Below are 27,806 nucleotides of genomic sequence, written 5' to 3' on the forward strand. Positions count from 1 at the left end.
TACGAGTCTTCCAACAGGTTTATTAAATAGCACTAGGATAATCGTCTTCCTTTATAATTTTTTTTATGCAAGCAACGCTTGTGTACGTGACTTCAACGTCTCTACAATTTATTACGAATTACATGGATACACTTGCGTTCGCTTACAGCGCAACCAGTTAAACGAATCAGACGCGAGAATTCGGACACTGCGATTTGTTTCTAGTTGACTGTTTGAACATCTTGCAAGTGATTGGTCGGAACAAACATTCTATACATATTTCCGTTGTTCACGGTTTTACTGGTCGCGTTATGATCTACCTATCCTTTTCTGTACAGATTTATAGATCGTACAATTGTATATATTTGCTATTTCTGTAATCTGTATAATAATACAGATTACAGAAAATAATACAGAGCGCGTAGTCAATCAAAACAAACAATCAAAACCAGGCAACCCCCCCCCCCCCCTAAAGCTTTTGTCTGACTACGCGCTATTCCCAAACGAGACATGGATTTTGGATTCGTTTGTGGTCGCGCAACAACGAATTTGGCTGTAAACCTTCAATATTGGACTAGTCCGGTTTTTTCCGCATCGTTTTTCTTCCATAATGGACTAGTCCGGTTTTCCGCATTGTTTCCCTTCCATAGTGGACTAGTCCGGTTTTTCCGCATCGTTTCCCTTCCATAGTGGACTAGTCCGGTTTTTCCACATCTTTTCCCTTCCATAGTGGACTAATCCAGTTTTTCCGCATCGTTTCCCTTCCATAGTGGACTATTCTAGTTTTGTCGCATCGTTTTCCTAGAAGACTAGTCTGGTTTTTCCGCGTCGTTTTCTTCACTTCGCATAGTGTTGTCCGGCGTCTCAAGATCGCTGTTACACAGTTCACACGTGCTTTTCCCAGGTTCATTGACAAGGGTGCATACAGGGCACACGCTCCGTACCATAGAAGGGTCATAGTCTTGGCTGGTCAAACACGCGGCACAGACCAACACGTGACCTTCATTTATCATGGTACACCGCTGACATGTCCATGGCGGGCTCACGGAACTACTCAAATTTTTTGACGTGCTCTTTTTCGATTTAGAAGCGGAGCTTTTATAGGTTTTTGGTGATTTATTGTGCGGTTTGTATCTTACAAAGGAGTGTCCGGTTTGGCTACGGCCGCAGATACGCGATACCGCCGCACACTGGCGGCAAAACACACGCTTACAGATTTTGCACTGCAACGCGGCATTCAGGAGGTGTTGGCAATTGGGCACAGAGCAGCGCGACCCTCGAGGGACGAGCTGGGACCGGTGACGAGTGGCTGGGGTGTCACGTGATTCGCTTGGCATGCTCGTGTCCATTCCCTGCGCGGTTAGCGCGAGCCTGTTTGAGGCCCGTGCTCGACCAGTGTCGTTGTTGACACGGATTTTGAAATCTACTTGCAGTCTTGGTTTATCATCATCATCACTGCTGTCATCTACACAGATAAATCAACATGCAATATTGTCAATTATTATATTATATTCTTGGGTTTCATGTGACGTCCTAAACGTCAAGTAAAAGCATCAACCAGTCACAATGGAAGATTTCCATTGTCCGTAAACCTTTCGTTTCATTTTTTGCCCTCCTGGGATGGTTGCAAACAATCATAGAGAAATAATTTTTTTACACATTTTGTTTCGATAAAGTGTACTTTCCATTTTGTTAGAATTATTATATTAAAATCCCATAAGTATTGTAAGGAATAAAAAAAATAATTGCTCATATTTAGCAGATTGCTCTTCAAACGTCGAAAGCTTAGTCTATCGATGTACGTCTTGGATTAGGCTCGGTTTCCAGTCGTGGTAGTTTCGGTGCGCCCGCGATCCTCTCCCAACGTTAAGTAAATAGCAGCGCGCGACGTAACCACGGCTAGTAACCGAGCCTTCTCTTGGATGCGCACACACCATCGTCATTATCATAAGTACGATCTTCCCTGTGACCTTCAAAGACTGTGAGCGTGGGCGAACGCACGAATCAGCACTCACCCGTGTCCTCCTCCTCCTCCTCCTCCTCGGAGCTCGAGCTCTCGTCGTCATCCACGACCCTGATGAGCTCACCGCGAGGCCCCAACAGCTTGAGGCGCTCAATCTCCATCTGCAGCTCTCGCAGTAGCCCCTGCTTGCTCTCGTTCTTTCGCTTCGTGTCCTGGGTCTGTACCGCTGCGGCGGGAGAGGCGCCTCCCACTGCACCAAGCAGATCACCATCTGACGAAAGGGAGCCCTCCGCAGTGACAGCGGTAGCAGCTAAGAGAGGCAAAATAGGGCTACGGGTATTAGTTAAGTGATGGAAGCGGTAGCAGCTAAGACGGGCAAAATAGGGCTACGGGTATTAGTTAAGTAGTGGAAGCGGTAGCACCTAAGACAGCCAAAATAGGGCTAGGGGTATTAGTTAAGTGGTGGAAGCGGTAGTACCTAAGAGAGGCAAAATAGGGCTACGGGTATTAGTTAAGTGATGGAAGCGGTAGCAGCTAAGACGGGCAAAATAGGGCTACGGTCATTAGTTAAGTAGTGGAAGCGGTAGCACCTAAGACAGCCAAAATAGGGCTAGGGGTATTAGTTAAGTGGTGGAAGCGGTAGTACCTAAGAGAGGCAAAATAGGGCTACGGGTATTAGCTAAGTAGTGGAAGCGGTAGCACCTAAGACAGCCAAAAAAGGGCTGTGGGTATTAGTTAAGTGGTGGAAGCGGTAGTACCTAAGAGAGGCAAAATAGGGCTACGGGTATTAGTTAAGTGATGGAAGCGGTAGTACATAAGACAGCCAAAATAGGGCTACGGGTATTAGTTAAGTGATGGAAGCGGTAGTACCTAAGACAGCCAAAATAGGGCGATGGGTATTAGTTAGGTGATGGAAGCGGTAGTACCTAAGACAGCCAAAAAAGGGCTACGGGTATTAGTTAAGTGATGGAAGCGGTAGTACCAAAGACAGCCAAAATAGGGCTACGGGTATTAGCTAAGTAGTGGAAGCGGTAGCACCTAAGACAGCCAAAAAAGGGCTGTGGGTATTAGTTAAGTGGTGGAAGCGGTAGTACCTAAGAGAGGCAAAATAGGGCTACGGGTATTAGTTAAGTGATGGAAGCGGTAGTACATAAGACAGCCAAAATAGGGCTACGGGTATTAGTTAAGTGATGGAAGCGGTAGTACCTAAGACAGCCAAAATAGGGCGACGGGTATTAGTTAGGTGATGGAAGCGGTAGTACCTAAGACAGCCAAAAAAGGGCTACGGGTATTAGTTAAGTGATGGAAGCGGTAGTACATAAGACAGCCAAAATAAGGCTACGGGTATTAGTTAAGTGATGGAAGCGGTAGTACCTAAGACAGCCAAAATAGGGCGACGGGTATTAGTTAGGTGATGGAAGCGGTAGTACCTAAGACAGCCAAAAAAGGGCTACGGGTATTAGTTAAGTGATGGAAGCGGTAGTACCAAAGACAGCCAAAATAGGGCTAGGGGTATTAGTTAAATAGTGGAAGCGGTAGTACCTAAGACAGCCAAAATAGGGCTGTGGGTATTAGTTAAGTGATGGAAGCGGTAGCACCTAAGACAGGCAAAATAGGGCTACGGGTATTAGTTAAGTGATGGAAGCGGTAGTACCTAAGACAGGCAAAATAGGGCTACGGGTATTAGTTAAGTGATGGAAGCGGTAGTACCTAAGACGGGCAAAATAGGGCTACGGGTATTAGTTAAGTAATGGAAGCGGTAGCACCTAAGACGGGCAAAATAGGGCTACGGGTATTAGTTAAGTGATGAAAGCGGTAGCAGCTAAGAGAGGCAAAATAGGGCTCTGGGTATTGGTGGGTTGTATTTTCCATCTTCTCTTGCCAAACTACTGGAATCCAAAATAAACCAAAGGGACTAGGTTGAGCTTAGCTCGTCATAAATTTCTTTTACCTCCTTTGCCTTGCTGTCCCTCTTCTTCCATCTCCTCCTCCTCATCATCTTCTTCCCCCGTGTCCTCCTCAGTAGACGTCAAATCCGTACTATCCTTATCCGTGTCCTCCCCCTGTGCTTCGGTGCTTTCTACAAGACCTCGCATCCTACTGTTGTTGTTCTCTGCGTCCGTCACAACTTGCTCGAGGTCGGCGAGAACTCTGGTCAGCAGACTTTCGGGCTCCGCCTGAGCATGCGCTGCTTCGCAGGCTCCGGTTTGTACTTCTTCTAAGTACCAAGGCGAATTAGTGTAGGGGAATAATAAAGCTTTGTATAAGATTACCAGTAAGAATAGTAATACATATTAATGAAAATAAAACATATTATGAAAATAACGAAAATTCTCAAAAAAGGGTGGGAATTGATACGGAGTGCAGAAACTTTGGGTTCCTGATAAATGCTGGTGCCTCAAGGTAAACATCGTTCTAAAGGAGCGGTCATTAATTACGGGGGGGGGGGGGGGGTCGGTGTTTTTGCAAAACCATTTGCTCAAAAATCGTGACCCGAAGGTCGAAACCGTAGGTCCAAAAATTTGCAACCGCCCCCCCTCCACCACTTTTTTATATTAGATAATTAGGTCTTTAAAACCACACAGACTTGATATACCGTGTAATTGAATATAACCTTTATTAAAATTCAGATCAGCTAGCTTTGTCTGTCAACCATGAGAGGAATTCTTTAAATTTATTTATATAAAATATATAAGGAACGGACCATTTGACAGGTTGAGTGACACAGCCAGGCTCAGGCCCTTAAAAAATCGAGCAAGCTAAGACTGACAGAAAAAAAAAACCCACATCCTTTAGGGAAAAAACATCTGTCCGGGAAAATAAATTCTCAAATAGAGTTGGGAACTGTGGAAACCGAAGGACTACTATAAGCGCCAATGACTAAAGGTAAACATCGCAATAAAAAAAGATAAAGGGGCGTTATCAGAAAATACCGGGACCATGTAAAGGGGGTTTAGCCGGGAAAGTAACGAGCATTTAACACCATATGAATGTTAATTTTCCCCGCTATGTCACGGGAGACGGGGTGCCGTGGTTTCAATTGACTGGTGCATAAACTATCCTTGTAACGAGGGAATGCATTTTTGTGATGACCAAAGCCACTGAGAAATAAAAGTGGGAGGGACTTTTTTTCCACTTCCTCCTTATTTGATTTTTTATTTATTTTCATAATAAATGAAATAAGCATTGGTGTAATAAGAATTGGTGCAATTACGCCCAGTCGACGACGAACATATTTACCGACTCTTGGAAGAACGTGGTAAATTGATAATTCTTACTTTTATTTCAAAATATACTGTATTTTAATCAATAATATATTTAACTTACAAGCTTTGTCATATAGCAACATTTATAAGTTGTAAATTTAAAATGTAAAACGCTTAGTAATAAAACCGGCATGCACAAACATAAAAAATGATTAATAGAAAATATATTGAAAGCCAAAACTATTGAAGATTTAATTATGAGGGAGGGACTTTTTTCCACTTTCTCCTTATTTGATTTTTTATTTATTTTCATAATAAATGAAATAAGCATTGGTGTAATAACAATTGGTGCAATTACGCCCAGTCGACGACGAACATATTTACCCACTCTTGGAAGAACGTGGTAAATTGATAACTCTAACCTTTATTTCAAAATATACTGTATTTTAATCAATAATTTATTTAACTTACCAGCTTTGCCATATAGCAACATTTGTTAGTTGTAAATTTAAAATGTAAAACGCTTAGTAATAAAACCGGCATGCACAGACAAAATTATTAATAGAAAATATATTTAAAGCAAAAACTATTGAAGATTTAATTATTTTTCGTAAGCCATATCATCCTCGGGGACCCAGGGCGTCGCGGAGATCGGGCACACATGAAGCGCGCGGAGCGAGAAAGAAACAGGCTGAAAGACGATAGGCTCATACTCATTTCGAATGCGTTTAATATCTCGATCGGGATTATTTTGTACATCAAAGGTTAATTAAATAAAGAGTTCAAATAAAATCCCTCAAACTTGACTCAACCCTTGAATTATCTAGAATAATTTAAGCTTTTCCATAGAATTTTCCCAATATTGTTTGTTACGTCGAGCGTATAGTTTTTCTTTTCCCTCTTGACATGTATATTTCGAGACTGTTTTTACAGGCGCTAATTGGAAAAAGGCGCCAGGTCAAGTCAGGCGATTAATTGGATTAGAAACCCTTTTAGAAATGGGTTTTACAGAGCAGTTGCCCAGGGCGTTTTTCAGTGCTCTTTGTTTCTCGCGTGCTCCCTGTGTGCCCGATGTCCGCGACGCCCTGGGTCCCCGAGGATGAAGCCATATATATATGGAAACGAATTGCCAAATCCAACCATTTCGTTCGATTATTGTGAGCCCTCTGCGTAAGGACTTTAACCATGTCGTCTCCTCCAAGCACGTTCAATCACTCGTTGATCAGCAATGGAACCAACACTTCGTCAAGTGAACGATCCTCTGCATCCATCCACCAAGAGGTTCGGCTCGTGTCACTTCTGCTTGTAGTTATTATCGGTCTGAGTCTTAATCTTTCCGTCATCTCACTCGTGATAATGAAGCAAGTGCCGCGAAGGAACATGAACCTTCTGGTCGCTAACATGGCATTGAGCGACTTTTTATCTCTTCTACTTGAGCCTTCGTATCTTTTGTCCAACATGACAATGGGAAACTTGCCATGGATTGAGGTTAGTTATCTGGCTGATGTGACTTGTAAGTTTTACGCCTTCATGATAGACACATCTACATGGGTTTCCAATGTGACACTTTTAGTCATCTCCGTGGAGAGGTTCCGAGCAGTGTCATCCGTTGCACATGTGCCGGAAAAACGCAGTGTTTTCATTATCTTGCTGCTTATGTCCTGGGTTTTACCTGGACTGCTTAACTCTAGTGCGTTTGTTTTCTGCTGGGCTACAAAAATTAGAGGGACATTTCAATGCTTGCGCGTCACTACAATGCAATCAGAACTTTATGCTGTTGCTACGAATGCCATCTTCATCTTATTAGTGGTCGTAATTCTCTGCCTCAATTTTTCAATTATACTCAAACTTGTTCGCTCTCAAGAGGCGATACACATCCCAGAGGCTCAGCAACAAAAGCGAGCTCGAAGGTTTCGCTCTGCGACGCGCATGGTCCTAAGTTCTCTTTTACTGTTTGTACTCTGTGCGACACCCCTCTACACAGTGCTCACAATCTTTAGAATGGAGTTTTTATTGGGAGTTCCAATTCTTGGTGAGTGGGGAGTGAATATGATTAATGCATTACATGTTCTGTTTTTTGTTAATCCTGCCGCAAGCCCGATCATCTACTTCGTATTTCTTGGCGACTTTAAAAAAGTGTTACACAAGTTTTGCTGCAGAAAAATGGTTATTGGTCAAACGAATGCGCAACCGGGATTACCACTTGCTTAATGAGGAACCGGAAGAACTATACTCTTAATGAGGAACCGGATGAACTACACATTTAATTGATGTCCTTCGGGAAAAACTGTCAGGGAAAAAATCTGATATAAGGTTGGGAACTGTTCAGGAGTACAGAAACCGAAGGTCTCTTATAAGTGCTAATGCCTAAAGTTGAATATCGCACTAAAAAATGAACATATAACTTTGGAACCTTCTCGTGTGCGACCTCCAGTTTGTCCCAACCTGTTTTCATTATAGCGGGGCCAGCGCGGCCGTAGGCCGCGCGCGGAGCTCCATTGGTATAGAAATAAGGTATAGCTATGCGACTTGGTTTTTGTGGTCATCGCGCGGGTACCCTGGGTATCACAATCCAGGAGGTCATGCAACTCCCAGGCCCCACTCGCTCTTACGCTTTTATCGCGACAGTTCGCATGTTCACAGAAATAAGGCAGCTAGAAAATAGTATTATGAGAATATATGCGGATTCAAATGGGCTGTTTATGGTCGAGGGTCAAACAAGTCTTTGAGGAAGCGTTTGTCTGACGAAACTAAGAAGTTTAGAAGCCTACGTACGAGCCTATAGTAAAATCTATCCGTATGTTTGTGAATCCGCCCGTCTCATTCTTCAATTGTAGCAGCAGCTAGAAGCAGGACTTATAGAGGCTCTACACTGCTATTCACGAAGCAAAACCAATGCAGAAAGGTAAAGTTATCATATTATTTAACAAGAGAATTCCTCATCAGCAACAAGAAACACAAACACGAAGGATATTTTGTATTCACAATAATTAGATAATTAAATAGAACATATATAAATAAAATGAGCAGGTTCTGTTTAATTTCTTATATTTGTTGTTTTTCGCTTCAAAGTTAAGATGAAAATTGTCACCAAAACAAAACGTTTCTGGCCGTAGCTTCATTGTAGCGGAGCCAGCGCGCACTAGAAAAAGAACATATAACTTTGGAACCTTCTCGTGTGCGACTTCTAGTTTGTCCCAACCTGTTTGCATTATAGCGGAGCCAAGAAATATGGTATAACTATGCGACTTGGTTGTGTGGTCATCGCGCGGTTACCCTGTGGTGTCACAATCCATCCAGTCAATCGTCCAACCCCCAGGCCCCAATCGATCTTACGCTGTTATGTGTTTTTTACCGCCTCGCTTTGTGCTGCAAAGTTCGTATGTTCACAGAAAAAAAGGCAGCTTGAAAATAGTATTTAATGAGAAAATATGCGGATTCAAATGGGCTTAAGTTTTTGAGGAAACGTTTTGTCTGAAGTTTCCCTGCTAGCAGAGGCCTCTTTTCTCTGTATTTCGCTGGGCTGGAGTTCGCGAGGAAAATATATCTTTTCCTCGCGAACTCCAGCCCAGCGAAATACAGAGAAAAGAGGCCTCTGCTAGCAGGGAAGTCTGAAGTACGAGCCGATGTAAAATCCCGCCCGTGGCAGCAGCAGCAGCTAAAAAGAGGACTAAGAGGAGAGGCTCTACACTACGATTCTATATTCATTCACGTCTATATCTATGTGAGGAGATCCTGAGAGAAAAACGCCTTGGATTGATGTCTATTTTCAGCTATAAAAATCATTTACTTACTTTTGTTGACTAGTTCCTTGCTAGCAGAAAGATCACGGTTTACAACAAAAAGCGAACACAACCACTAAGCGACAAAAAAAAAAAACACTGCCAAGGTGAGTTTTGGACGATGATTTGTATTGAGAATATGACATTTTTTTCATTTATTGTTGTGCTTTTATAATGCTCGTTTGTTCGCTTTTTTCCCAAAACCAATCTCTCAAACTAAAACACCGTACCAGCTTTAGTTTGACGTCAAGATGACATATCAATGTCATCTACCTTGTTTTGATTGGCTAAAATACCATCTACTTGAATTCCAATTATAATTGGCTTATAATTTTGGCACTTGAATGGCTTTTATTCAACTGACAATCGCCATGAAAATGTAAAAGTCCATATAACCTTTCAGAGTTTAGAGACTTTGTCAATTCTTTACATTTTCATCCTCCAAATGGTATGTGGTTCGTATGGACCCTATAAAACACGCGTTCGCGCGAATAACTCAAATCTGTAATATTGAGGTATTTTGGTCAACCTTCGGAAAAAAGGCCGTGAACTGAAAGGCCCGGGTCCAGTCATTGGTGACGTAGATCGAGATGTCAACCAAACTACATAATGCCTAGTGCACACTAGCGACATATCGACATAACGACATGGGCGCGCGCACTCTTATTTTCGACATAACGACATAAGAGAAAAAACATGTTTTTTCTTTTATGTCATTATGTCCATGCCGTTATGTCGGGCCAAACATAGCGCGCATGTTATTTCGTTATGTTATTATGTTGCTAGTGTGCACTAAGCGTAAGAAAACATGATGCTCGCGCTAAACCGGTTCCCGTCTTCATGTCTTTTTAGTTATTGCTGAAGAACGTTGTGTGGCTACAACTTTTACCGTCATCGTTATATCTCCACCTGGTAGTCAAATGATTATTTAACTTCAGGAAACAAATCTGCAAAATTTAGCAGATATTTTTTAGTCTTTGAATTGTTTTTGCATTGCGCGCGCTGCATTCGCAATCAAGAATGGCGACATTCTCACGAGCGCGCGCTGTTTTTGAAACCTACAACAAAACGATATTTTCTTTTTTCTCATACAATTCAAGACTTTAAATTATTCTTCGCTTCATTGTGGGTAGCATTGCAATAGAAAATAATTCGCCAATATTTTGTGGTATTGCTGTCTCTGAATTTTAACGGATTTAAGGAAAATACGTTGTTTCAGGTTTTCCCGCCAAAACTTGGAATTATTCACTCGATTCAATCTCCTTTCGCGCGGCCAGGAAAATTTTCAAAGATCTGTAGAAAATTCAAATTTCAATCAAATTCAATTCCCCTTTCAGAATTTGAAAGTTTATCTATGCTTTGTTTTGGCTAGATTGATATAAAGGAAAGGTTTTAAGTTCTATAAATTCAGAAGTACATTCCTATCAATGACACTTAGCTTGTTCGATTTATACATTTGTTCTAGAGTACAGATGTCTATAATGCCTAGTGCACACTAGCAAAATAACAACATAACGACATGGGCGTGCGCACTATGTTTAGCCCGACAAAACGGCATGGACATAATAACATAAAAGAAAAAACATGTTTTTTCTCTTATGTCGTTATGTCCATGTCATTATGTCGAAGATAAGGGTGCGCGCGCCCATGTCGTTATGTCGATATGTCGCTAGTGTGCACTAGGCATAAGTTTTCATTTTCCCCAACACTATTCCAGATTGGAACAGCCTTCCGGCACACACCGCTAGTGCCAGATCATTACTTTCATTTAAGACCTAGTTTCGAAATAGAGCTGTATAAATTACTATAATGTACTGTTTTAGTCTTATTTATTTATGTGCATTTATTTATCTTGGTATAATGCAACTCAGCTTACAGTAACCGAGCATTAAAAATAAGAATTTGTGGTCTAACAGACAATTTGAGCATAACAACATCCTTTGATATTCTTCGTTCTCTCTTTACTTTATTGACAGCGTTGAGATATTAAATCAAGGCTGACAAATATCATTGTCATATATTGCTAAAGAAGACCTTTTTTGTCTTTATATCCTGTGTATTTAGTCTTTTTGAAGATACAGCAACTTTTTTAACATTACAGTTACAAGATATTTTTTTTATCAAAAATATAAACCCAAAATGCAACCTATATATTTTTTTGCTCAAGCTTATATTGTCTGCATCTTGCATACTATCTAATGTGTCTATTTATTTTTATTCAAATAGTTATGTAAAATTAGTAAGGTTATAAATGGGATAATGAAAATATTAATTTGAAAGAAAAACAAATACCCAAGTTAATTGTTTTTACTTTTATTTAGGGAAAACCAACCAAGGACTACCTGAGGGTCATGATTGATGCTAAAGGCTGGAAGGCCGGGATTTCTTAATTTGATACAGCAGTATAAGTGTAATAGGGTTTTTAGAGCAAGATACTTTGTGTCAATGATACTGTAAATCTGTAAAAATTAAAAACATTTTTTTATCAACCTGAAGATAATAAGGAAAGTTAGGAAATGTTAGGAGAGTGCTCAATCAAGTTTTTGCATTAGTGTTAAAGTTCTTATCAAAAATATAGTCCCAGTTTCTTTTTTCTCTCTCTAATGACTTTTTTATATGCAATTGATAATTATTTGCTGTTTCCCCTCTGCATCCTGAATAAATTAAGTAGGTTAGGTTTGAAATTAGACATTTTCATTTAGCACTAATCAGTAATATCAAGAAAATTTGCTTCCCAAGTCAATTTGTTCTTCTCCATTTGATTGCATTTTATTTTGTAGTAGCATTAGCATGTGTGGATCCAGCTGCAGGGTTTCTATAAAATAAAATAAAAACAGCAGGCCACCATGCTAAAGGGTGGGTTCACCAATATGTAATGCATGCCAGAGGTATGTTTGTGGATTTTAATTTCCTTGGTGATGGAGTATCACTAGTAAGTGGCACCTAAAGTGTATCTAACTATATCATTCTATCTTTGGAATGCTGTTTCATCCATTATTTGTTTCTTTCTTTTTAAAGTAGAGTCACATTTTTTTTCAAACAGCGTCACATTTTTCCCTTTTCAACCTCCCTTTCTGTTTGTTTTTTTATTTATTCCTATCTACCCCAAACATAAGTCAATGAACATAGTTTGGTTTGAAATTAGAAATTGGAATTAAGAACTTTCAGTAATTTAGGATTTCCTCCATTGCATTCATTTTTGAGTAGCTAGTAAAGGTGGATCCAGGGTTTTTTCATTCATTCAAAATCTCATTAAAAACATTCATTCAATGCTGGCTCCGCTTTTAGGCAGTGCCTAAATCTATTTATTAGTTGTCATTGATTCAAATCACCCACTTCCACCGTGATTTGGATTGGCTAAGAAAGCAAATCCTTGAACACTGATTGGTTGTTCGCAGTTTATTGGCTTCCATGTCTGTGTAAATCGTGAAAAACTTCTCAAAAGTCTTGCTTAGGTAAGGAGGAGTTTAACGGCTAAAAATGCTCAGTTGCTTTGGAGAAATTATGTACTGTTTGGCATAATCGATTGAGAACTATATTCGGCTATTTACCTTCTGTAGCAAGTGGATGTTTTCCAATCAAAGTAACTTATACTTAAAGACATCTTAAAAGTACTCTCTAGTTTTGATCTTACTTTTAAGATTCTAGTGCTCTAAAATATGTTTCTATCACTTCTCTATAAAAATCTATATTGAGATTTACTTTGTCTGTTTTCGTTCGGTAAAAATTAATTTGTTTTTGTTTCCTGTGTCTTTTATACCAAGCTGTTTTATGAGGTATAAAGTGCTTGCCTAGGTAGATGATAAAGTAATGACATGATATAGCTGGACACATGAATGCTGGCAAAACTGTCATTAGCAAATATAGATAGTCTTTTTTTCTTGTAATTTTCTTATGGAATTGCTCAATGGCTTGGCTATCTTCATGTCTGATTAGCTTTTACTTCTTCACGAACATGGCTTAAGAGAGTTACTCATATGTAATAATGACAGGGGAAAGGGGTTGGAATATTTAAATGTAGTTTAAAAGATATGTCTGTTGTTATTAAGATGGAAGATTGATTTTAATACAGGGTCTAAGTGAAGGGATGATGTATACATGAAAAGGATTTTATTTATTAAAGATTTGCAGATTGGTATCCAATGAACATAGTAATTGGTAAAAATATATAAAAGGATTAGGATACTTCATATGAGGTGGTGTAGAATTGAGGATCACATATTCTACAGTAGGGGGTTGAAAGTTTTCAACCTAGGTGTTGTGGGGTATGTTATTTTGGGCTCTCTAGGCCCCATATTATGATTATAGATTTGCAAAGAGAGCTAAAAAGTCTAGAAGTCTAAAAATGTCTCCGAGAGAGATGAAAGCACGATGAAACACGAAGCACGAGTTTTTTATATGGCTTCTCAAAGTATTCACCAAAGAATGTCATGATCTAATCGCAATTTTGCCCTAATCGTAAAAGGCGGCATGAACGGAACGCAAATCTGCTTTTCAAACTATCGACCAAACAATGGCGAGAAGTTTGTGTCCAATCACAACCTGCTTTTTCTCAAGGGAAATACAATAGGTGCAATTTGTTATTTGTTATGTGACGCAAGATTATTCATTCGGCGAGAGGAACTTGAGCTATGGCCGAAGGTTTAGCGGCCAATCGTTTTCGTTCTCCCAAGTGCGGAGAGGACGAAAAGACATTGGTTAGAGCGAGCATCCCAAAGTCGACAATGTACAGGAGTACAGGCTAGCAAAGTTTGCAATCTTTTATGGCCAGAAAGTAAAGTTTCTGAGAAGGAAGAAACGGTCAATATTCAGAGTTTGGAGTCAGAGTGTAATAGAGTAGACCAAGGCTTAAGTTCAATTTTACACTCTGTGTCATTCATTTTAAAACTGTGAGGTTAACATAAATGTAAACGAAAAAAAAGTAGGACTGCCTGCTGTTTCCTAGCTTGATTTGTTTTCTTTGATTTAACCAATTGCCCAATTGTGTGATTAAAATTATGATAAATAAAGTTGTCATTGATGGATCTTGATATTCATTGAGAACCCAGATGAACATCGCTAGTGGTTTGAATCACATATCCAAATCACTAGTAATGTTCATCTGGGTTTCCATTGGGTATCAAGTCCCATGCATGTGACCCATATCCTCTCCACTCATTGGCTAATGCATGCATGCATAATTAATGAGTTTGAGAAGAACCCGTGAAATACTATTTAGTTTATTTAGTACTAATACACTTTAATGTTATTGTTTCTTTTGTTCTGGCTTGACTATTACATTTCAACAACTACATTTTGTTGCACGGGATTTTGAAAACCACTCTATTTTCAGATAAGTCTTCCATGTGGGTTGAGCGTGTGCATGCGCCTTCGTCACCGACGTCAATCGTCACCGACGTCAATCGATCTTCTACGGTTCAGTCCAATTCAAGTTGTAATTTTTGCAAACAAAACAAGTAAAATGCTAGCAAAGCTTTTAATTCTCTTTCTTTTAGTACTTGCCGATTCGCGTCTCTGGGTTTCCGCGTTGTTTGTTTGAATTTGTTTTGGAAGAGCGACTAGTAAAACTGCGACTTTTAAGTCCGAGAAACATAAGGTAAAGTATCTGTTAGCTGGGTCTCTGGTCGCAGGGTTATAAGAAAAAAGCCTCTGTTCGAAGGACAAAATAGAAGGGGGGATAGATTTCCACAAATTACTTTTTCACAATTCTTCCCAATCATCTAAACTAAATATAAAAAAAACTCATACAAACATATGGCCCCCGCTTATTCATCGAATAACGATTTTGCTCCTTTCTAGAATGTTAACATGCATAAAACACATTAAGTATGATAATAATTAATTATACTGTTCTTGGTGTGTCATGACATCGAAAAGAAAAAAAAAGGTATAAGGACATTTTTATGTACTCTCAGCAACTTGGATGATGTGTTCATGCTTTGTTCACTATCCTGTATACTGTATCTTTTATGCACACAAGAACATAACTAGGAAAATACATTTGCATTCACGAGTTGACTCAGAGAGCCTTTGAGTTTTAGCTTATGCTCTATGTCGTTTGCTTCACTTCCTAGTATTGAAATTTAAGTATTATCAGCAAACATACCCGGAGTTGAATAACGTGGACAAAATCGATCTCTGAGGGACCCCGTAGGTAACATACTTTTCATCAGACAGAACGGGTCAGTACGCAGCTCTTACAAGCTGAAATTCGATTGGGCAAATGAACAGTATCCGCACCTCGACACAAAGAACGAGAAGAATAGGGACAAAAGAACTCCTTTGTAGAACAAAGATAATAGGAGAAAGCAGCTGCGTACTTAGCCGACAGAACACCATTCACAAGGCATTGTTTGCGTCTGTTTTCGAGGTATGATTCGAACCATGTAAGTGTTTTGCCTTTGACACCGTAACAGCTTAGCTTACGCAGGAGAATAGAGTGATCTACGGTGTCAAATGCCTTTTTGAGGTCAATAAACACATTACCTGGTCCATATTTCTAAGCCACAAATCTGTAGCTAAGAGGGGTGCCGTACAGGTTGAATGCAGACCTTGGAAACCCGATTGACATCTATTAAGCAGTTGATTTTCTGTGAGAAAATCGTACACCTGCTCGTGAATAATTCTCTCGATAACCTTAGAAATAGCCGGCAATATAGATATTGGCCTGTAGTTATCGGCGATATTTCGCGCCTTGTATACTGGACAGACCTTGGCCCATTTCCATTCCTCAGGAAATAACCCAGTGAAAAACCTTTGTTATATCATCTCGCATATTACACACGAAACGTGTGGACTAGCTTATTTTAGAAGTTTGCTAGAAATCTTGTCTAGTCCACAATTTTTTTTGCCTTTAGGTACGATAAAATCTCGAAAACCTCTGTTGGTTATAAAATCTCGAAAACCACTGTTGTTTCTCTGTTGTATTCTCGAATGTAAACCGTTCAGAATTTGTTTCATTTATATACTGCTCAGGTAGTATGTTTGACACTGAAATATCTCTGCCCAGCTTAATCCAAAATAGAACAGATATGAGTATTCTGTCACAGCTAATTTTCGTGTTTTATCAGACCAGATGTAACAGAACGACTATGACCTACTTGGCTGGGGGGGGGGGGGGGGGGGTTACCGGTTTTTACTTGTTTGCTGTTACAAACTTCAAGACTTTATAAGGTGTTTACGAGATGTGAACAAGATGTGTCTCTCTGTCTGTTTCTCATATGTTTGTTCTTCATTATAAGTGTGTTCTACAAGATGTTTTTGTGTGAGTCTCTAACAAGTTTATCGGGGCTTCGGTACGCACCCCTTTTTTACATGCTTAAGACGTCCTTTAGGATAACTGACCCTGACACCCCGAAGGGCTTTGAGCTCTGTTACCCTTGGACTGCCATGACTTACGTAATGTTGCTACTGACTACGGATGTCACACACTAACTTGTAACACTGCTAGTGCGCATGGCAAGCAACACACGTGATTATTATGATTGAAAGCATCCCAATTTTGCAGTCAAAGTCTTAAAATGTACTAAAATCTAATTCTACCAACGGCCAGGTCTGAAGCCTACTTAGGTAGACCCTGTGTGAACTCAGACTTAACTTTCCTTCCTTCGTTAAGAAGTACGAAACGAGAATTGGTGGCCAAATCCCGATTGTCAAATACCACTTGAAAAAGGACGCGGCACGCCTATAAGTTTTCCGAGCAAAAGTTCAATCTGCTAAAAATAGGAACTGCTTGGCTAAGCAACTTCCATGCAAGCGTTTTAGATTTCCCTGTCAAACGTGATAAACAAAATACTTTTAGTTGCCCTGTGGACTTCAATATGCTGACAGCTTACCAGTATATAATTTCTAGATGCTAAGTATGTCTTTACTACATGTGTGACTTATTCCTGCGTGACAATTTATTTGATTAGCGATCTCCTTTTTGTCAGTGTAAGATTTGTCTGCAGCTAAAAGTTCGTTAATCAATGTTGCCTTGCCATTATGCCCTAATGCACTATTAATAACCTTCCATTATTCTCTTATGTTGCCACTATTCTTCTAAATACTATTATTGAAACGATCACATAATATTTGGTAAATGAGGTGGAAAACCTAAGTGGAACATAACTAAAGAATCCACTACATTTTCTTCCACTTACTTCTTATTTGAATTGTTTTATTATTTTCATGACATGGCGGAAAAACATGACATGACGCTGCCCATTTCACATCTAATAAGTCAGAAAATTTCACTGGGTGCTTAGCTAGTAATAGCAAACACAGTATTAAACGCGACATTTTTAAATTGATGAGACTTTTTGTAAAGAGGTTTTATAAATTTGACCCCATGCATAGCGCAATAATGATCAATGTAAATATATTTTAAAAAGCCAAAATCTGGGTATGTGCATTTCGGCCTCACGTTATTTGTGTTTTGAAAATCATTCCGGAATACAAGGAACCGATGCCCATAGTAAGAAACCGTGTCTTCTTTATCCATTTCGAATTGCGCTTTTCCTGTTTTTTTTTTCCGTCAAGTCTATTTTTATCCATTTGGGAGTAATAACGCCGAGTCGACGACGAACATGTTAAGCGTTCATCTGGACAGTTGAGCATACAATTTGACAGGATGAAGATATTTCTAGCGCACGGTGCAACCATTGTCACTTCCGTAATTATTTCGCGGTTGATCTATTTAAACAGATTTGCTAAGTAGGATGGACGTCTCAGTCCAATTACATAAAATTGAATATTTAATTATTTTTCACAAGCCATTTAAATGGAAATTGTTGTCAAATCCAACCATCGATTATTGTGAGCCAATGCGTAAGGACTTTAACCATGTCTTCTCTTCCAAGCACGTTCAATCACTCGTTGATCAGCAATGGAACCAACTGTTCGTCAACTGAACGATCCTCGGCATCCATCCACCAAGAGGTTTGGCTCGTGTCACTTCTGCTTGTAGTTATTATCGGTCTGAGTCTTAATCTTTCCGTCATCTCACTCGTGATGATGAAAAAAGTGCCGCGAAGGAACATGAATCTTCTGGTCGCTAACATGGCATTCAGCGACTTTTTATCTCTTCTACTTGAGCCTTCGTCTCTTTTGTCCCAAATGACGGTAAACTCGCCATGGATTGGGGTTAGTTATCTGGCTGATGTGACTTGTAAGTTTTACACCTTCGTGATGAACACATCCACATGGGTTTCCCTTGTAACGCTTTTGGTCATCTCCGTGGAAAGGTTTCGGGCAGTGTCATCTGTTGTACATTTTACGGAAAAACGCAGCGTTCTCATTATCCTGTTACTTGTGTCCTGGGTTTTACCTGGACTGCTAAACTCTAGTACTTTTGCTTTCTGCGCGGCTAATAACATCGGAGGGACATTTCAATGCTTGTGCGTCTTTACAATGCAGTCAGCTATCTATGCTGTTGCTGCAAATGTCATCTTCGTGTTATTGGTGATCGTAATTCTCTGCCTCAATTTTGCAATTATACGTAAACTTGTTCGCTCTCAAGTGGCGATACACATCCCAGAGGCTCAGCAACAAAAGCGAGCTCGAAGGTTTCGCTCTGCGACGCGCATGGTTCTAAGTTCTCTTTTACTGTTTGTACTCTGTGCGACCCCCCTCTACATAGTGCTCACAATCTTTAGAATGCAGTTTTTATTGGGAGTTCCAATTCTTAGTGAGTGGAGCGGGAATATGATTAATGCAGTAACTGTTCTGTTTTTTGTTAATCCTGCCGCAAGCCCGATCATCTACTTTGTATTTCTCGGCGACTTTAGAAAAGTGTTACGCAAGTTTTTCTGCAGAAAGAAGGTTATTGGTCAACCGAATGCGGAACCGGGATTACCACTTACTTAATGAGGAACCGGAAGAACTATACTCTTAATGTGGAACCGGATGAACTACACATTTAATTAATGTCCTTCGGGAAAAACTGTCTGTGAACAAATCTGAAATAGGGTTGGTAACTGTTTAGGAGTTCAGAAACCGGAGGTCTCTTATAAGTGCTAATGCCTAAAGGTGAACATCGCACTAAAAAATGAACTTATAACTTTAGAAATCAGACTTTTGGAACCTTCTCGTGTGCGACTTCCAGTTTGTCCTTATCTGTTTGAATTATATTTTCTCATCTTATTAAAAAAAAAACAGGTCCTCTATTCGTTGCAGCCCGAACTGCCAATTGTTCTTTTAAATCATATAATATATGGTAAATGAGGTAGAAAACTTGAGTCGAACATTACTTAAAATCCACTACATTTCCTTCCACTTCCTTCTTATTTGAATTGTTTTATTATTTTCATGACATGACGCTGCAAATAAGCCCGTTTCTCATCTAATAAGTCAGAAAATTTCACTGAGTGCTTAGCTAGTAATAGCAAACAAGTATCAAACGCGACATTTTTAAATTGATGCGACTCTTTGTAAAGAGTTTTCATAAATTTGAGCTTTTCGTCCCTGAGCCCATGCATAGCGCAACGATGATTTATGTAAATATATCTTAAAAAGCCAAAATTTGGGTATATGCATTTCTGCCTGACGTTATTTGTGTTTTGAAAACCATTCCAGAATACAAGGAACCGATGCCCATAGTAAGAAATCAAGTCTTTTTCATCCATCTCAAATTACGCTTTTTCTGGTTTTTCCGTCATGTCTATTTTAATCCATTTGGAGTAATAACGCCTAGTCTGCGACGAACATGTTAAGCGTTCATCTGGACAGTTGAGCATACAATTGGGCAGGATGAAGAAGATATTTCTAGCGCACGGTGCAACATTTGTCACAATCGGAATTATTTCGCTGTTGCTCTATAGAAACAGATTGGCTCAGTAGGATGGACGTCTCAGTCCACTTACATAAAATTGAATATTTAATTATTTTTCATAAGCCATTGGCATGGAAACGTTTGTCAAATCCAACCATTTCGTTCGATTATTGTTAAGCCTTCTGCGTTAGGACTTTAACCATGTCGTCTCCTCCAAGCATGTTCAATCACTCGCTGATCAGCAATGGAACCAAAACTTCGTCAAGTGAACGATCCTCGGCATCCATCCACCAAGAGGTTCGACTTTACTCTTAATGAGGAACCGGATGAACTACACATTTAATGTGGAACCGGAAGTACCAACCAATAAGGAACCGGAAGAACTACACATTAAATGTGGAACCGGAAGTACCACTCAATAAGGAAGCGGAAGAACTATACTCTTAATGAGGTACAGGATGAGCTACACATTTAATTAATGTCCTTCGGGAGAAACTGTCAGGAAAAAAATCTGAAATAGGGTTGGGAACTGTTCAGGAGTACAGAAACCGGAGGTCTCTTATAAGTGTTAATGCCTAAAGGTGAACATCGCACTAAAAAAATGAACTTATAACTTTGGAAATCAGACTTTTGGAAACTTCTCGTGTGCGACCTCCAGTTTGTCCCAACCTGTTTGCATTATATTTTCTCGTCGTATTCAAAAGAACCAGGTCCTATCCGTCGCAGCCCGAACTGTCAATTGTTCTTTTAAATCATATATGGTAAATGAGGTAGAAAACTTCAGTCGAACATTACTTAAAATCCACTACATTTTCTTTTACTTCCTTCTTATTTGAATTGTTCTATTATTTTTATGACATGACGCTGCATATAAGCCCATTTCACATCTAAGGCAGAAAATTTCACAGAGTGCTTAGTGAGTAATAGAAAACACAATATCAAACGCGACTTTTTGTGAATTGATGCGACATTTTGTAGTGTCATTGAAATTTGAGCTTTTCGTCCCTGAGCCCATACATAGCGCAAGGATGATCAATGTAAATATATCTTAAAAAGCCAAAATTTGGGTATGTGCATTTCGGCCTCACGTTATTTGTGTTTTGAAAATCATTCCAGAATACATGGAACCGATGCCCATAGTAAGAAATCGTGTCTTATTAATCCATTTCGAATTGCGCTTTTCCTGTTTTTTTTTTTCCGTCAAGTCTATTTTTATCCATTTGGGAGTAATAACGCCCAGTCGACGACAAACATGTTAAGCATTCATCTGGACAGTTGAGTATACAATTGGACAGGATGAAGAAGATATTTCTAGCGCACGGTGCAACCTTTGTCACAATCATAATTATTTCGCGGTTGCTCTATTGAAACAGATTAGCTCAGTAGGATGGACATCTCAGTCCATTCACATAAAATTGAATATTTTTCATAAGCCATTTAAATGGAAACGGTTTGTCAAATCCAACCGTCTCGTTCGATTATTGTGAGCTTTCTGCGAAAGGACTTTAACCATGTCGTCTCTTCCAAGCACGTTCAATCACTCGTTGATCAGCAATGGAACCAACTGTTCGTCAACTGAACGATTCTCTGCATCCATCCACCAAGAGGTTTGGCTCGTGTCACTTCTGCTTGTAGTTATTATCGGTCTGAGTCTTAATCTTTCCGTCATCTCACTCGTGACAATGAAACAAGTGCCGCAAAGGAACACGAACCTTCTGGTCGCTAACATGGCATTGAGCGACTTTTTATCACTTCTACTGGAGCCTTCGTAACATTTGTCCTACATGACAAAGGGAAACTTGTCATGGATTGGGGTTGGTTATCTGGCTGATGTGACTTGTAAGTTTTAAGCCTTCATGATAGACACATCCACATGGATTTCCCTTGTAACGCTTTTGGTCATCTCCATGGAGAGGTTTCAAGCGGTGTCATGCGTTGCACATGTGCCGGAAAAACGCAGTGTTTTCATTATCTTGCTGCTTATGTCCTGGGTTTTACCTGGACTGCTTAACTCTGGTCTACTAACATTAGAGGGGCATTTCAATGCTTGCGCATCACTACAATGCAATCAGAGCTTTATGGCGTTGCTACAAATGCCACCTTCATCTTATTGGTGATCGTAATTCTCTGCCTCAATTTTGCAATTATACGTAAACTTGTTCGCTCTCAAGAGGCGATACACATCCCAGGGGCTCAGCAACAAAAGCGAGCTCGAAGGTTTCGCTCTGCGACGCGCATTGTCCTAAGTTCTCTTTTACTGTTTGTACTCTGTGCGACCCCCCTCTACACAGTGCTCACAATCCTAAAAATGGAGCTTTTATTGGGAGTTCCAATTCTTGGTGAGTGGGGAGTGAATATGATTAATGCATTACATGTTCTGTTTTTTGTTAATCCTGCCGCAAGCCCGAAGAACTACACACTTAATGCGGAACCGGAAGTACCAACCAATAAGGAACCGGAAGAAATACACACTAAATGTGGAACCGGAAGTACCACTCAATGAGGAACCGGAAGAACTTCTCACTTAATGTGGAACCGGAAGTGCCACACAATGAGAAACCAGAAGAACTACTCACTTAATGAGGAACCGGAAGAACTATTCACCTAATGAGGAACCGGAAAAAACTACACACTTAGTGTTGAACCGGAAGTACCACTCAATGAGGAACCAGAAGAACAAATAGACACCAAAAATATGGTAACATCAACAGATATTAATGTGAAACTGAGAAAAAATGACAACTTAAGCAAAAACGTTGATGTTACCATATAACAAGCAATTGTTGGTAGTTTATTGTATGCGGAAATGGCAACACGGCCAGACATTGCTTATGTAGTGGGAGAATTATCCAAATTTTGTTCAAGTCCTGACGAATCTGACATCTGCAAAGCGAATTCTAACAAGATAGTTTAAGGGAACTATGCAATACAATATATTTGTTTTTTTTTTTAAACTGGGTTGTTTTAGTTTTAGAATTATGACCTTTTTATGCCTTTTTCGTCTAACTCGCTTATGCTTTATAGTTTCGTCTACAAATAGCACGTCTATTGTGAACAAGAAGTGGACTTTCGGCCCTTGTGGGGGGGAGGTGCAAATGTATACTCCCTGCACCCCCCTCAGTAAGGGCCTGATAAACTTTCAAGGAGGTGTTATTTCATTACTACACACTTAATGAGGAACCAGAATTACTTTCAAATTAATGAGAGACTTTATGAGTGGAACTTAGTGAGAAACTGGAGGTGTCACTTACTAATTGTAATGAGGAACCGGAAGTACCACCGGTCAACACAACACTTCAGTGCAATAAGGAATACTCTAAAATGTTATGTTGGCAAATACAAAGTATTGCAATCAATTGAATTAATTAAATATATATACTTTCAATTTAAATAAATGTTTATCCTTTCAATTTTGTTTCGCATAGTGACATTTTGGCAGGCTCTTGTTTAAACAGGTTCGTGGAGAAGTCAATTAAAAATGCTGTTTTTAAAATATTAGGGAGAGTTGTTATCCCGAGGGAGGGGGGGGGGGGGCATTAGGATTTTGATAAAAGTATGGATTATAATTAATTGTTTCCCTCTTCAGAAGAATATCATTTTCCATACCCACCTTTTAACTCTGTCACATCCCTCATGGTCATGTGAATGTGTACAACTTATCTATGTGATCACTTTCCATATCCCCTTTCAATTCTGACACATCTTCAAAAGCTACTGTAGATGTGTTCAATGCCTCTATTTAATCACTATCCATACTCACCTTCTGATTCCATCACATCCCCCACGGCCAGGCGGAGGGTGTACAATGTCTCTATATGATTACTATGGAATACCAGGTTGTCCTTAGCACATGGGGCCAGATTACAAGTCTCTGAAAGTTCGATGATTTCCTTAGATAGTGAATCAATAGATGACTTTGACTCAATAAGGCAGGCATCTCCATCTTTTTGGACCCTCTGCATCAGTGTGTACAGCTCTTCGCACTTGAGTATTACTTGGCACAGTGATCTTGAGAGCAAAGGGAAATGTTACAGGGATGAAAGATTGTTTCTTTGAGTGGAGTTTGAATTACCAAAGTTCTCTCGATTACCAAACCAAAAAAAAAGCAATTATCTTTTGATACTTTTTCTTCTTGTGAACAGAAAATCAGGCATAAATATGTAGTTTGTTTATTTCCAGAAAGGAAACTGTAAAGCCAAAGAAAGCAAACAACATACATAAACCCTTCAGTTCTAACCTGTTTTGCTTCTCCAGAACCTCAAGCTTTGCCTGTGTTAGCATACCCAGTTTAAGTCTCAAATCTGATTCTATTTTGTTGACAACAGTTCGTATTCCAGAGGCCTGATGTGCAATCTTTTGTCCCAATGCCTCCTTCTTCTGTGTTATTGCTTCTTTTCTTGCCTCGATGGCTCTTCTGGCCATCACAATCTTTTCATGTTCTTCTTCAATCTGCACTGTGATCTTGGATAACTCCTCTCTGACATTAGTTGCAAGCCGACTCGCGAGATCACACCTATGTCCTTGATGCTTACCATATATCTAAAGGAGAACACATAATGTCAAGACCTGCTAAAGCGAATGAATTTAACAGGTTTGTTTACAAGCTATAAGTCACCTCGCAAAAACATTTCCACCAAGCAATTGTCAATTTCCAATGACACCACAAGAATAACTAGGCAGTATTTCAAGGAAAACCAAACCGATATCCTTACCACAGTTAATTTTGAATTTGGGCTAAATTAGCAACAAAATATTGAAATCCTCAAACCAACAGTAGCCTGGCTAGCAAGCAGTGCTGATAGATATCTGATAATGACACACATGCTGACCCATCTTGTGAGCCTTTAAAGTTTTTCTACCTTTTCACTTATAGCAATCTAGCCAAAAGAAAGAATAGATAAGCTTACAGTACAAATTCTGGAAAGGGAATTGTATTTGATTGAAATTTGAGCTTGGCCGCGTGAAAGGAGATTGAATCAAGGGTATAATTTCATGTTTCACTGGAAAATCTAACAATGCATTTTCTAAATTTTTGAAATTCTAGGACGGCAATACCACAAAAAATTGGCGAGTTTTGTATTGCAATGCTACCCAAAATGAAGCGAAAATCTTTTAAAGCAGAGAATTATATGGGAAAAAAGAAGTGTGCGCACTGATTTTGAAACCTACAACAAATCGCTATTATAGCAGTGCGCACTCGTGGGAATGTCATTCTTGATTGTGCATGCAGAGCAAAATGCAAAAACAACTCACAGACTATTAAAATGTTTGCTAAAGTTTGCAGGATTGTTTCCTGAATTTGAATAATCAGTTGACTACTAAGTTGAAATATGAAGATGATGGTAAAACTTGTAACCACACAACGATTCTAGCATTAACTAAGAAGACATGAAAACAAGAACTAGTATAGCGCACGCATATATTTTCTCATGTAATTTGATTTACATCTTGATCTACATCACAAATGACTAGACCCGGGCTTTTTCCAGTTCATGGTCTTTTTGGGAAGGTTGACCAAAATACCTCAATATTGCAGATTTGAGTTATTTGTGCAAACACACATTATTTGGTATCCATATGAACCACATACCATTTGGAAGATGAAAATATAAAGAATCGACCAAATCTATCAATTCTGAAAGGTTATACAGACTTTAACTTGTTTCCTGGACAGTTACCAAAACAGTAACAACCACCATCTTCATCTCTATATTGTTCTAAATCTTACCTGGCAATAAATACAAATAAGGACCTGATCGTCATAGCAATAGACTTTCTTAGGCTCATCATGCTCAGTGCACAAGTGCCGGTGCTTGGCCCTCTCCTGGTCGATGGTACTTGCACTAGCAGGTGCCTTGTCAGCATTTTCCTTGCTTTCAATGATCTCTAATAGCCCAAAGTTCTTAGGTAATGATGGTATGCCGTTAAATCGTGACAAGAGTAGTGTTTCGTGCTTACAAGCTGGGCACCTCACAAATGCATACTGGCTTTGGGCGGAGAGTTTGCCAAGACAGCCTGTCATTGCGATTAACAGTAAACAGGTGTTATAGATATGAGATATAGGATCAGAGGGTTGTATTTATAAACGAATTACATATGCTATGTTAAGTTAGCCACAGCTGGCTACATTAAGACAGCAAATAAAAACTTTTATCAGATATGAAATGGCCGGAAATGGTCTTTTTTGTTACTTTACTGTATCTAAAACAAATTTGAAGGTGTACATCTAAAAAAAAAATTCAACTTTTCTCAAAGGATAGTAAACAATGCCCTTAGGTAAGATCAAAAGGGAAGATTTTAAACTCATGAAGTTATACAGTTGCATCATTATTAACTTGTCCTGTACATGAAGGGGGTTGAAATAGAGGATCAGGTAATTTGGGGGTTGGGGTTTGAAATAGAGGATCAGGTAATTTGCATTTTTCAGACATTAAATTAAGGGTCCATTCCCAACCCCAGAACTGACAACTATACTGAATAAACCAGCATCTCCAGGATTTGCAGCAAATCTCCAGGTTAAATCCTAAACCTCCAGGTTAAGTGATGTTCTCGAAGACTTTGAGTTGTAATTGCCTGAAAACTTTGTGATGATGAATAAAATGTTTAGAAAAGCACAACATCGGAGTTTGTGAATTCTTTTTGCAAAACATTGAGAGCCGTAGAAAAGAGAATATATCAGCTGAGTTGATTGTTCAGTTATAAGCCAATTGCATGTCTCGTCTCATAGGTCATGCACCTGAAGAAGGACGCTAATTTTTTTTTTTTAAAGTAAGTTACTGTGCCAAGCCATGTGGCGCAATCCATAGATTCTGTACAATTCAAAGAGAGTTTTTAGGGGCACTTCCTTCTGGATTTGAAGGGATAAAAAGACTAGTTAAGAAAAAGGTGAATGATATCCCTTGACCATTTGACGCAAACATTGAATTCACCAAATGAGTAAAATCGACTTTTTGCATTGCGACAGCAATTCATAAAACTCCCCACGTTTTCCAGTAGCATTGAAGCCTTCCTCATTTGTTACACTAATTTTGTCTTTTGCATTAGCTGAAGCATACGATTCTACAGCATTGAAGAGGCTTAAAACATTTGCTGGAATACAATTAGAGCTAGGACATTTCATTCAATGGCCAATCAGACAATTGTGTCTCCTGGGGGGAGGGGCTGGAGTTGTCACTTTCTCCACACAGATCCTCTGCTATATGGACACCAGTCATTTCTTTTTATTTCGCTAGGCTGGCATGTCCAGAAAAGTAAATAATTAGATGAAAGAGAGATGGCCGTTAGGGTCCATGGGGAGGTATTCTTTGAAAATTTTTGAACAGGGTTGCTCCGCCCAGACTTTGGACCCCTTTCATATAGTGAATTGAAAAAGGTGCCTCGTTTATTAAGTAACAAAATGTGTTATTAGTTGTAGCAAAATAAATTAGCAAAACCCTAATAAACAATGCATTAGAAACCGCAACCAATCACTTATATATCCCCTGACACCAGACAACCCCCCCGCACCCAGACCCCCTCATAGGATTTCATAGGTTTCAGAAATATTGCGGTTGACAGGTATGCAGCCCTCATGTTTATAACAAATACCTCGCCCCACTGAGTAAATGCTAAAATAATATACATTCACATTGGTACAGACAGGAAACGATAAATGTTTAATAAAAATCAACTGAAGCCACATATCAGGAAGTCGGCATCTTCACTTTTATGCCGTTGCCAAGAAGAGAAATAAGTGACAATTTTATCCCAGGTACTATTTAAATACCTAAAGCCTTTCAAATGGCAAGTATGTTTCGTTATATATTCATAAAAATATTAGATTTTGAGACAATAAAGCCTATTTAAAACGAAACGGAGTACTTTTCCCTTCTTCGAACTTCAAATAGCATAAGACTTGCCACATTACCTGTGCAGTATGTGTGTCCGCAGTTCAAGTTACGCGGAATAGCTTGACTCTCTGTAGCATGAAACGGATTATAACACACAGAACAGCACATGCCTCTGAGATCATCCATTATTCGGCTGCAGTCAGGATAAAATCCAAGTAGAGGACTTCAAGTGTTTGACATATTTTGCTTCGAAGGAGCTTGATGCTGAGCCGCGGTCCTACATTCTTTGTCAGCGGA

General features: G+C 39.4%; 2 protein-coding genes across 3 annotated transcripts; one reads left to right on the top strand and one right to left on the bottom strand.

The window, feature by feature from the left end:
* On the bottom strand, positions 1-27,794 carry LOC5506775. 2 transcript variants are annotated; one of them, XM_048733314.1, is made up of 7 exons: positions 27,587-27,794; positions 25,409-25,695; positions 23,918-24,219; positions 23,441-23,688; positions 3,894-4,157; positions 1,995-2,252; positions 1-1,444 (listed from the first exon to the last, which is right to left on the bottom strand). In XM_048733314.1, exons 1-7 carry the CDS (start codon positions 27,693-27,695, stop codon positions 789-791), a joined length of 2,124 nt encoding a protein of 707 aa, XP_048589271.1. In that variant the 5' UTR covers positions 27,696-27,794; the 3' UTR covers positions 1-788. The 2 variants fall into 2 exon arrangements, with proteins under 2 accessions (XP_048589271.1, XP_048589270.1); XM_048733313.1 differs by having other exon boundaries at positions 3,894-4,160.
* LOC116620800 (somatostatin receptor type 1) lies at positions 17,221-23,090 on the top strand. Its single transcript, XM_048733315.1, has one exon. It carries the CDS (start codon positions 17,754-17,756, stop codon positions 18,774-18,776), a length of 1,023 nt encoding a protein of 340 aa, XP_048589272.1. The 5' UTR covers positions 17,221-17,753; the 3' UTR covers positions 18,777-23,090.
* Positions 27,795-27,806: the final 12 nt, after the last annotated feature.

This window comes from Nematostella vectensis, chromosome 10 (genome assembly GCF_932526225.1).
Source record: "Nematostella vectensis chromosome 10, jaNemVect1.1, whole genome shotgun sequence".
In the NCBI taxonomy this organism is placed as follows: Eukaryota; Metazoa; Cnidaria; class Anthozoa; order Actiniaria; family Edwardsiidae; genus Nematostella; species Nematostella vectensis.

What these genes read in the sequence shown, in the direction of transcription:
- LOC116620800 (XM_048733315.1), top strand. Translation starts at nt 17,754, where the DNA reads ATGTCTTCTCTTCCAAGCACGTTCAATCACTCGTTGATCAGCAATGGA.
- LOC5506775 (XM_048733313.1), bottom strand. Translation starts at nt 27,695, where the DNA reads ATGGATGATCTCAGAGGCATGTGCTGTTCTGTGTGTTATAATCCGTTT. An exon ending in CGGACACACATACTGCACAG is followed by an intron (nt 25,696 to 27,586) that starts GTAATGTGGCAA and finishes TCGCAATGACAG; the next exon opens with GCTGTCTTGGCAAACTCTCC. An exon ending in GGATGTGATGGAATCAGAAG is followed by an intron (nt 4,161 to 23,440) that starts GTGAGTATGGAT and finishes CTTGGTACTTAG; the next exon opens with AAGAAGTACAAACCGGAGCC.